The following is an 11,378-nucleotide window of genomic DNA, read 5'->3' on the forward strand; positions in this document are numbered from 1 at the left end:
TTTCTCATTTAAATGTATACCCCAATGAACCAAAAATGTTTTGTAAATCTTAACTTCTTTGGCCAGTTCAAATCTACGATACAGAATACAAGACAAGGGCCATATTAAATTGTATGTTTCATTTTTTTCGATATCTGTGATTCCGATACTATTTGGATGTTCCTGAGCATTCGGTTTCTCCTCGTTCCCCAAGAGGAGCTGGTGTGGAGCTATTTTTGGATGGGCTATCAGCAGCTCAGTGCCGACCTGAGTGACAGGACAAGTGTTGATCTAGAGCCAGCTCTCGCTCATTTTGGGAAAGGCATTCCTCGGTGTAAGCGGACTCCCACTCCTGCCATACCCTTAGCCAAGGCGGTTGGGGCGGGTGCACCTCAGCATGTATGTGTGTGTAAGCGTGTGTGTGTTCAGGTATGAGCATCAGTCTCGGGGTTGGACTTAGAAAAATGACTGAGACTGGACAGCGTGGCAGGCAAAGCGTAGGTCTGTGTGTTTGAGGGGGGCCCTTACTGCTCACCATGGGTCCAATGCATTGAGGGCCCCCAGCTAGCCAAGAAGAAAAAACAGGGTATATCTAGTTAAACATTTTAAGGGGCAAAAAAAGTTAAAAACAGATCATCAGAATGGTTGCGGAAGAAGTTTTGATTACATTGTCTGGTGGAGCACCATGGGGGTTCCGCTTACAGGGCGGCGTGGAGCACCAAAAACCACTCCAAGTGGCCAAGGTAAGATGGGGCCTTAAGTAGGTTGCATGTTGTGGAAAAGTTGATATTTTACATTTTGTGAGTGGAAACCAATAGTTTTGTTATTGGGACAGAGGGCATGAAATCTATCTTCAATCTCAGATTTATTTGGAGCCTTACTCTGCCAATGAGTTTGGCACTTGTGACTTACATAGCTTTATTTACTATTAAATATTCTAATTCAAAATTAAATGTGAACATTGACAACATTGTCCATTAAGCTTTTTCAATCAAATTGCAAAAACAAAAAGTGGAACTGTGACCTTGAGAGATGATATTTACCAATGACTTTGTCCACCTCTCATAGGTAAGATTTGGTTCATTATTCATGACCTCTATGGTCAACATCTTGCCGACTGTTAATGTCTTTCCATCATAGAGATTAGGGTGGACATACCCTTGACAGGATAATCACACTACTTACGTTCAACCTGTCAAATTATTTAGGATTTATATGGAAACATTTGCATCATGGTGGTAAAATCCGGATTAAGATGCCGCATGGCGTGATGATTCCTGCGAGCACTATAGTCTTCTGTGTGCTTTAATTTGACATTTGTGAATGATTGTCTCTTTTGTTAGAATCTATCAAAAATGTACTGCATTAAAAAAAATGTCATGTTTAATCCCCAATGTCTTCACTTATGAAGATTTCAATCTTGACATCATCCACCCCAAAAACAGATGACATATTAAGGCTCCTATGCACCACGAATGAGTCAATGGGAACGCGCTTTTTATTAAGTGTTGTTAAGTATCTATTCTTGGGCAAGATGCAGGTCATTGGGTTAGAAATGGAGGGTGATGCAGTTCATCACTTTAAAAAAGTCTTGTGCACTTTGTATTTGCCATCCTCAGAATAGAGCTGTTTTAGGAGGAGGATAAAATACTGGTTTGGTGCATGGAACAATATCCTGCACGGCCAGAAAACGTTTGACATGTTTGTCTATCAGGTGAAATTCAAGGAGCAAACTAAATTATTACAATATTCCTTGGAATCTCTAACTGTGGTGTATTCAGCAAAACTTGCTGAACGGAAAACATTTCGATTTATGAATTGACCAATATAGATAGATATTTGTTTGAGTACAACTGCAATTAGAAATCTTCTGGAAAGGGATGGAAAAAAATTAACCAACTTGCTGCCGGACCTGGGATAAATAGAACACACTATTCTAAAACTAACAAGAAAATGAGTTTTGAAATTATAGAATGGCGACCCAAACAGACCACACCCAACAATTGATGGTACCGTTCTACTCCAAATTTTTACACAGAAAAAGGCTGGAGATCTTATACTGTCACCGAGAAGGTGACTCCAGAATGGTCGCATTTTGCCTCTGAAATTCAAGAATGCGAGCATAAATATCTAATCCATTTTGGTTTAGGGTTTTGAAAAGAGCAGTGTGGGTGGTTGAATAGGTCATATATTTTACGAAACAATTGTTTTCTCTGCCGGTTTTTACAAGGGAGAATTTCAAAGTTGTTAAAAATGTTCATGAATGATTTTTTCAATTAAATTGTTATACTTAAGTTTTACGTTAAGGGTCACAGTGCCATAATGACTGAACCCCGCAGATGAATGACACGTGGAATTTAGGAGGGTTCAGTTCATGTTAAGGGAACAACAAGATTGTTAATGTGCTAAACCACTGAACTGTAGGTCATAGGCATTCAGAAGATAAGAGAAGATCAAATAAAGTTCAAAGGGCACTTTAGGTTCATCCTGAAATTTCACTCGAAAAACCCATACTCCTAATTTAATAATGCCCTTTTGTAATGACTAGTAGCTGACTTAGTTGTGGCGTTTCTACTAAGTGGCGGGGACACCAAATCACCTTTACGGCAAAGGACAGCTGCTCTTGTTCCTATCTAAAATGGCCTGCTTCTTCACCCCTGAGAGCAGGGAAGGCTTGATCAAGTCAGACGTCATATACGCCAACAGGTGTAGGAGCTTTGACAGTTTGGGATTTTGGGAGAGCTGAGTTTGCGCTTCTGGACTGGTGCCTGCACGCGTTTCTGTGTGTATTTATGAGTGAGCATGTATTTTTGCTCTTGTGGCTTGCTTGCTCCCGTGGATGTGTGCGTTTGTGTGTGTGCGTTCATGTAAGGATATCAGAACTATTACACCTGATAACTCCAAGTAGACTGAAAGAATCTTTGATAATCTGTACAACGAGCGGAACTATTTGAAAAAAGCTTTACTAAATGAGGATATGAGATTGCATTAGACTTCGACTAGAATAGATAATAAGAAATCATATTACTAGCTAGATTCAGGCAATTATTTTTTATTCAGTATTTTTTGGTCTATAATGCGGGCCCTGGTGCCTGAAGTTAGCTGGGATAGACTCCAGAACCCCCCGTAAAGCTTATGAGGCTAAGCAGTTCACAAAATGAATGAATGAATGCATAATGCTTGTATTGAAATATGTCTGACAATAGCTATTTTGCCTACTGTAGGTAAATATTGGCTTTTATTTACCCTTTCCTTCACTATTGAACATTTGAAATTATTTTACTCTTTAATAAATGCGATTATTATTATGGCGATGCACATTATCAAAGGTTTTTCTATCCCTTCAAAAGGTTTCTAGATAAAAATTGAGCAACCACAAACTATGTTAGCAAACTTCATTCGTCACTAAAATAGCCACAAAGATGGTCAAGGTATGTTAAATCCTCAGTAAAGCACCGAGATAACTGATCAAACTATGTTGGCAAGATAACAAAGTACTAAGTGACAAAATAGATACAGGTTCTAGACCAACCAACTATGTGATTGTAAATGTGTGCGTAAAACTAAGCACTGACTGCAAATACATTTTGCAACCGAGTAAGATTGTAGACCTTTTCTAATTACTCAGTAAACCGAAGTAATGAATTTAATGAACTTGGAACTTGCTTGAAACTAAAAGCTCAAGACTTGAGACTGAATCTCATTACACACATGTTTACTGTGAGTTAATCTCACCTGTTTCTAATGGGACTCACTGATGTTATTTGTATTAATCCTAAGGCACTTGAGGGTAGGAACAACCCACAGCATTGACAGACCTTAGGCACAAATAGAAAACCTCCAAATGAAGAAGGCTGGTGGCTGCTGTTTGCCTGTTTAAGTGTGTATGAGTGTTCCACTTGAGTAGCGAAATGTGGCATGTGTTCACAGCAAGGTGACGCTATCAATGGGGGACGGGTGGTGGTTTTGGGGGGCTGCATAATACAGACTCAAGACATATGCCCTTCATTTTAAATCAACCAACTAGCTATTTACGCCTAACCACAGAGTTGTGGAGCCAGTGTAATATTAATTGGCTCTTCATAATGGCACCTGCCATTGGTTAGGAATAATTCGCCTTGAAGTTGTCCATTCAATTATAAACAGAAGTCAGCACATATTTCTTAATTGCAGATGTTTTTGTGGAAGATATCTACTTGTCTGTGGCAGCACCCACAACCACAATCCTCACGTTGATATGAAATGCAACATCAAGGCAGCAAAGCACGACATGAAACTCAAAAGCCATTTAAACTGTTCCTTCGCACCAAGACGCCAAAAATCTGCAGCTTATTGCAATTACAATTCTGGATGTAGCGCACTTTCTTTCCTTTGTGCACTGCTGCAGGTGCGCAAACGTAGCAAAGCATGCAGAGCGGGTTTGCGGGAGACCGACGAGTTGATGTCCATCAATAACCAGCCATGTGAAGGGTTATCCCACGCCCAGGCTATGGACCTCATAGACGCCTCATCAGGGATATTACACATCCGCGTCAAAAGGTAATAACAAAAAGATAACGTTTGTTCAATACCTTGGTTAAGCACGTCTTAAATGAAGTTGAATGTTAGTCAGTTTACAATCTGTACTTTCATTAGTTAGCTTTAAATAAACATTCTTAGGGATCTCCCCCCCACTCTTTGTAAGATGGCCTCTAGAATTCATTAATTATCCATGCTGGTTATCCTCACAAGGATGCATACAAGTATTGCATCATACTATAGCGTATAGGTGGCTTGCTAAGTCCTAGTGCAATGCTCAAAACAGAAAAAAAAATTAATAAAAGTCAGTCATGTTGAGTCCTCTTCAGGATTTACCCTAAATAAGCGCAAATAATTCTGGTGTTCCAAATATTTAATAAAGTATAACCCTTCTAATTTGCAGAGTACCTGTCGGGTTTCAGTCTGTGGTCCTTGTGACCCGCGCCCTTTCTCCCCGCATCGACAAAGAGTACCGTGCTTCACTGCAGACCCTGTCACCCACCGACCGCCACCAAGCACCTGTCCGCGAGATTCATCGTAGCAGATCTTCCCTGACCAGTGGTCTGACTTCACCACCTGGAAGTGAGGCCTACTATGGCGAAACCGATAGTGACGCAGACGTGGCGGGCTACGAGAAGCAACGGCGTCAGAAACGACGCAGCCCCAACTCCATCCCGGCGAAACCCATGGGACGGACCTCGCCTGAGGGGGGGGAGACATCTGAGATGAGTGGCTATGACAGCGCCCCAGATGCACTTGCCTATACAAATTTGTCAGAAGGACACGAAGAAGGTGGAAATGAGGGATTGCCCGGTGTGGCACGAAGGGAAGTTATTTACCAGCCCACTGCTCCAAGAATGTGGTCTTCCCAGACATCAACTGAGACATCTTCCATCATCTCATCAGCAGACGACCAGGGACCACGGGATGAAGAGCGGGAGGAGGATTTCCTACAGCATGCTAATGTACCCCTGGTTTCCCCTGAGAGGGCAAAGGAGGCCTTGATGCTGAGTTCTCGGAATCAGCTAGTGCCTATGGTCGGTCCTGTAAATAACCCTGTTGACGAGGAACTAACAACAACCTACATGGAAAAGGCCAGGCAAGCCAGTAAGTAAAAACAATGAGAATTATATTTATTGGTCAAGTCTGTTAGGAACTTAGATGGAATTTGTCTCCACTAGTTAAAGACACTCTGGGGTTATAACAAAAACGCCACTATAAAATTAAGAACATTTAGAAGATAACACGAACATATAGAGAGCTATTTAACAATGTAACGATACCATTAGTGCATAAGTACTGAACTATCACAGCGGTGCAAGTGATGCAGATTGACATTCCAATTGGGATCACATTGAAAAGCATTTCCAGTTTTTAAACCAACAGTTCTGTCACCAAAATTCAGCCCATGATATCAAGTCAAAAACATACAACAACTAAATAACGGTGATGTTTTACATTGTAAAGTACATATTTCGAGCATGTTGTCCAACCACTTTAGCATTCTGCTTCTAGTCACCTACGCAGCAGCATTGTAATATTCCACCAGATGCCACATATTTTAACTAACTCATAGATGTATCCTTCACTCTAACTAACGTGAGAAGCTGAAAGCTTGCTGGGTATTTTTCCAAAACTGCTACTATGACAGATGAGGTGATTGATGGCTGTTAAGGCCTGCCATCAAGGATGGGTTTGCATGATGATCTCAGAAATAATTCAGAGCTATATGACCTTCCTGCTGTATAGTATACTGTTTAACTTATCTTCTTGTCATCAAATCTTAAACAAGAACATGTGTCCAGTTTATATTTAGACAAGATTATTGTATGTTTATTTTGTGCAATCAAACGCAATTATGACTAATAGCTGTGGCTTTCAAACTCTGCAGAGCTTAACCGAGGAGATACGCCACAGGACAAACAAGTAAAGGAAGCCAGAAGCAAGTGTAAAACAATTGCATCCCTACTGACGGATGCTCCCAACCCTCATTCCAAGGGGGTGTTAATGTTCAAGAAAAGACGGCAGCGCTCCAAAAAATATACCCTCACAAGCTTTGGCAGCGTAGATGAGGATCAGTATCTGGACTCGCAAGAAGAAGATGGAACGTTACCTGGTAGCGAGTCAGAATTTGAAGAAGATGGCTTTTCAGCTGCTCCAGACCCAACTTGGGATAGTGATTATTTAGATATGCTTGAGAAGAGGGCAACTGCGGGTGTTGAAGGCCGTGGGGATCGGGAAGAGGACGCAACAAGTCCGGGTTTGAATGCTACCACAGGTAAAGGTGCCCAGTTGTTTGAACAACAAAGGAAAAGGGCAGCTGATCATGCCAAGAAAGTGGAGGAGACACAATCGCAGGCAGCCCAGCAGGCTTTAAATGATCAAGTTCAGATGTTTCACCCAGACATGCAGGTAATGCCAAATCTACAACCCCACCAACTCCTACATCCTGGCAATATGCAAGATTTATACCAAACCCAAGCAACCTTTAGCATGTCCAATGGAGAGCTATCCCAGGCCACAGGTGGCACCGCTATAATGGGGGTGCAAGGTGGATCAATCATTGGGAATATGCCTCCAGCAGAGACATCCATACCAGAAGCCCCTGCCAGTAATGTTCTTAATAGAACTGCCCGTCCTTTTACACCTGGCTTCATTACTCTCCGGGCTGCAACTGCTCCAGTAGCATTCAAACCATCTGCCACAAAGATAGCCCAGCGACCTACCTCAGCAGTTGCTGTCCCACCGCCATTTTCCACTGCCCCAGGACAGCCAATTAATGCTACATCCGTAATGTTACAGCTGTCTCCTGGTCCTCCCATCTCTTCTAAACACTCTGGTCCTTTAAAACACACAGCAGAGACTTCTGTCATCCTAAACCCTTTAGCCAGTCCCTCTTTTGTAGAGGCAACAAACACAGGTGAACATATGACTGCTGCCTATCCAGCTCAGTATGAAAGTATGCCTCCAATGCCCCCAATTCCACCCCAGCGCATTTTTTCTGCTCCATCACAGCCCATGCTTTCTGTTTCACCGCATCTTATGGTTTCAGATCCACCACAGACTGCTGCCTATCCAGCTCAGTATGAATGTGTGCCTCCAATGCCCTCGACTCCACCGCACCACATTCTTTCTGTTCCATCACATCCCATTATTTCTGTTTCACCACATCTTATGGTTTCAGCTCCACCACAGCCTATGATTTCAGTTACACCACAGTTCACAGTTTCAGCTCCCTTTACTCCTACAGCTCATAATCCCAGTTCATTTCATAGAGTTGCCATGGTTCCTCCAGTTGTACCAGTTGCTCCTCCATGCCCAACTCAAATTACTATGACACCTGTACCACCAACGTCTATGGTCTCTGAAACAGAAGCGATAGCTCCAACCGTTCCAATTTCTGGTGTAGGAGGTCGTACAGGAATCTTACTTGAGTCTCGTCGGTGTGTTGGAAAACCCAAACCTATGTTCACGGTACCAGAACTGAAGAAGAATTCACCAAATCCTGCGCTGCTTTCCATGGTGCATAATTTTGATGAAAGGGCTACACACTCCAAGTATGGGCAACAATTCTCTGAAGAATTTTATGATGGTGGGCAGGAAGAAAGCACTGCAGTCACCCTTGGGAAGATTCCTCCCCCGGTCGCACCCAAGCCTAGGGTTCAACAGGAGGTTCCACAGATCATTCAAGCAGGAGGAAAGGGGGCTCAGCTTTTTGCTCGCAGACAAAATCGCATGGGTATGTATGTTGTGGATGCCCCTCAACAACCTTATCATCAACAGGATGTGACCTCGCATGGCGCTGCACAACACCTTGAATCATCTAGCCCCTACATTTCCTCTCAGTGGAAATACTCCTCCAATGTGCGTGCCCCTCCACCCATTGGGTATAACCCACTCCTGACCCCCTCGATTCCGACAGGGCCTCAGAAGAACATGGCCAAGCCAGGTAGTAAGGGTAGAGGTAGCTCCCAGCGAGAGGGCATCCAAGCTCTGGATTTTATGAGAAGGCAGCCCTACCAACTAAACTCTGCCATGTTTAATTACAGCGGAGGTGCTGCAAATCTCTCCGCCAGCCCTTCTCAACAAAACCAGAGACAGGGCCACTGTACAGCAATGGTGGGAAGCTCACTAATGTCACCAAAGCAGGTACCTGTAAAAACAGCTCGTACCTATGAAATCAAAAGATTCTCTACACCAACACCTATGTCTGCTCCTACTCTGGTTCCCAAAGTCCTCGCACCTCGTTCAGCTACCAGCCTCGGCGAGCGTATAAATCACTCTGACATATTCAGCCCACCTCCTGCTTCAACTGCTCCAAAAGCAGACACCAACTTGGCAGGAGTCTCATTCAGAGAGTCAGCTTCACTCTCTTCCCAAATAGCCGGATTGCCGAGCCTTCCGAAATTATCTGCGATGCCTCCTCCAAACCCTGCTTCTGGTGTATCGACACATTACACCCCGGTCTCCTACAACACTGGCCTCCAGTCAGCCAAGCAGTTCAAGAGTGCTCCTGAGCTAACTATATTTTCTCCATTGCCTCCTCTTAAATCAAATCCAGTTCAAGCACCCAAACCACGCTTTGTTGCCACCAAAGGAGGTGTTCAGGCTCATGTGTGGAGACCAGGGGCAATTTAGGCAACATTAACCCAACCACAATCACACATGGACTGCATCATGCACAATCGTTCACTCCTTGTTGTAAGTACCTTTGCTGCTAGAGTTGGTCTGATTGTTTCTCCACAGAATTAGCCATATATATTCTAATATGGATGTGTTCACTTAGTTTTGGAAAGGTTACTCACCCCAAAATAAGAAGCAACCCTTAGCACAATGCAGAATTAAGATCTTTTCTTACTACTTCAAGACAAAAACATGTTAATCATTGTGATATTTCTCCATGCTGTCTTAGATAAATGGCTGAATTACTAATAGTGTATGCTGCCATAGGCTTTAGGCACAGAGAATCTTTTTCAAATCCATAGAGGGTGTCAAATGTAAATTCAAATTTGTAAAACGAAAATGGAATTATTAAATAATGTGGATTATTTTTAGGCACCTAGGTGTTAATTAGCACCACTCACTCCGCATTACAGATTATTTATTCATGTACAGCTTCCTAATGCAAACATGGCACATGTGATAAATCTGGCCTTTAGATTCAGTATGTAAATGCATACGTTTTATTTTATTAAATAAATACTACAGATAAACAAGTGTGTATTTTGTTGATTTTTCGAAATTGTGCAAAGACTTGGTGGATTTACTGTTAGCATTAATAAAAGGGTTTATGAAATGAGAGGCTGTGGACAGGTGGAATTGATTGCATGGATGATAAAATGACAGGCAAACAAATGTGGTCAGGAATCAACATTATCCATGAAAGATTATGATCATATTTTTGTTTGTATGAATGCAAAGTTAAATTGTTTTTGTAATGAAAATCCACAGCCTAAAGATTTTATTAGGAAGGTTCACGGCTAGAGATTAAATATTAGATGGTCAAGGTGACAAAAATTTGATGCACTGGGGTGCTTTTTCTTTTTCTTTCTTTTAATATTTTTTCTGAAATTAAAAATATGTATGATCAATTAGAGGATATTCTTTGTTTATTTTCTACTGTATTGATAATGTCAAGGCTACAAAATTACACTTGTGGATAATAAGGTGTAAATTATGATCATTTAAAATGTGTGAATATGTTTATATTTACAATAAATGACACATTTTAGAATAAAGTCACCTCTGAAATGCACATCACTTGTCTGGTTTTATACTGCCTCTCACACTAATATACCATCTAATTTCTGTACAGTGTACAACACAACACTTATTGCACGTTTAGTTGCTATGATATATGAATAACATTTTTTTCACATGTGCATTACATCTTGTACATGTAAGAAGAATATGTTTATAGATTGGCAATACAAATAAATAAAAACAGGCCATTTGGTGGCGCTGTAGTATTGCAGTCTCCTTTCCAATAGACTAGATAGGATTAATGTCACACTATTTTATCTTTAATATGATGCTCATGTGGTAGCCTCGAATTTAGCTTTATTATAAGAACATCTTAGTTTTTACAGGGATGAAGTATGAATTTTAATCAGAGCTTTAGTAAAGCAAAAATATGGAACAATTTCAAAGAAAACAGGAGTGAATTGTAAATTTATCCGTTTTGTTCTCAAGCGTATCCTGGTTTTTACATTTCGAAACATGAACCCAGACCTCTTTTATAGTAAAGCAGACATTATGATTTGATTTTGGTTATAACATATCGAGCTCGAAACAATTGAACAACGTAAAGTGCACTTTCAACCAGCGCTTCTACAAGGATGGGTGCTTCAAAAGCCAAAAGGTGAGATTGTTGCCTGCTCTCCTCCGATACATTTCCATGTTCTGCTGGAGGCTGAAGGCATCGCCTGGTGCGATGGCAATCGGAGGAGACCATGAAAAACCAGATGACCAAGGACATCATGCACAACTCCAATGTGCTGACCCTGCAGTAAATGCTAAGGAGGGCTCCGGAGACTATCGAGAACCACAAGCACAAGTCCAACCTGCAGGCGGTCATCCACAATTCCAAACTTTATAACGTACAACTATACAACTACGCAGTAGTGCACAACAAGAACACCTTCAGCTTCTCCGGATGCTTGATTGATAATTTTTAAATCTATTTTTAACATCGTAAATAACCTAAAGATAATAAGCAATTTAAAAAAATAAACAACTGTCAAAAGATTTGATTATTCAATTAATAATTACTGTTTAGAATAGATTATCAATTATTTGCCGAGACTAAGTAAATATGAAAAAAAAAATACAAATTAATAAATAAAAAGATTTTTTTTCAAACTCATGTAAAATACGCCTCA

General features: G+C 41.3%; 1 protein-coding gene across 1 annotated transcript; it reads left to right on the forward strand.

The window, feature by feature from the left end:
- Positions 1-620: 620 nt before the first annotated feature.
- On the forward strand, positions 621-9,678 carry synpo2la (synaptopodin 2-like a). The gene is made up of 5 exons (XM_077613637.1): positions 621-722; positions 4,367-4,518; positions 4,901-5,604; positions 6,389-7,535; positions 7,671-9,678. Exons 1-5 carry the CDS (start codon positions 621-623, stop codon positions 9,133-9,135), a joined length of 3,570 nt encoding a protein of 1,189 aa, XP_077469763.1. The 3' UTR covers positions 9,136-9,678.
- The last annotated feature ends 1,700 nt before the right edge of the window (positions 9,679-11,378 follow it).

Source organism: Stigmatopora argus, chromosome 11, assembly GCF_051989625.1.
Source record: "Stigmatopora argus isolate UIUO_Sarg chromosome 11, RoL_Sarg_1.0, whole genome shotgun sequence".
Taxonomy (NCBI): domain Eukaryota; kingdom Metazoa; phylum Chordata; class Actinopteri; order Syngnathiformes; family Syngnathidae; genus Stigmatopora; species Stigmatopora argus.

Coding starts and splice junctions, on each gene's coding strand:
- synpo2la (XM_077613637.1), top strand. CDS start 621: ATGGTTGCGGAAGAAGTTTTGATTACATTGTCTGGTGGAGCACCATGG. Junction 723..4,366: donor AACCACTCCAAGTGGCCAAG/GTAAGATGGGGC, acceptor GCACTGCTGCAG/GTGCGCAAACGTAGCAAAGC. Junction 7,536..7,670: donor ATGCTTTCTGTTTCACCGCA/TCTTATGGTTTC, acceptor TTCACCACATCT/TATGGTTTCAGCTCCACCAC.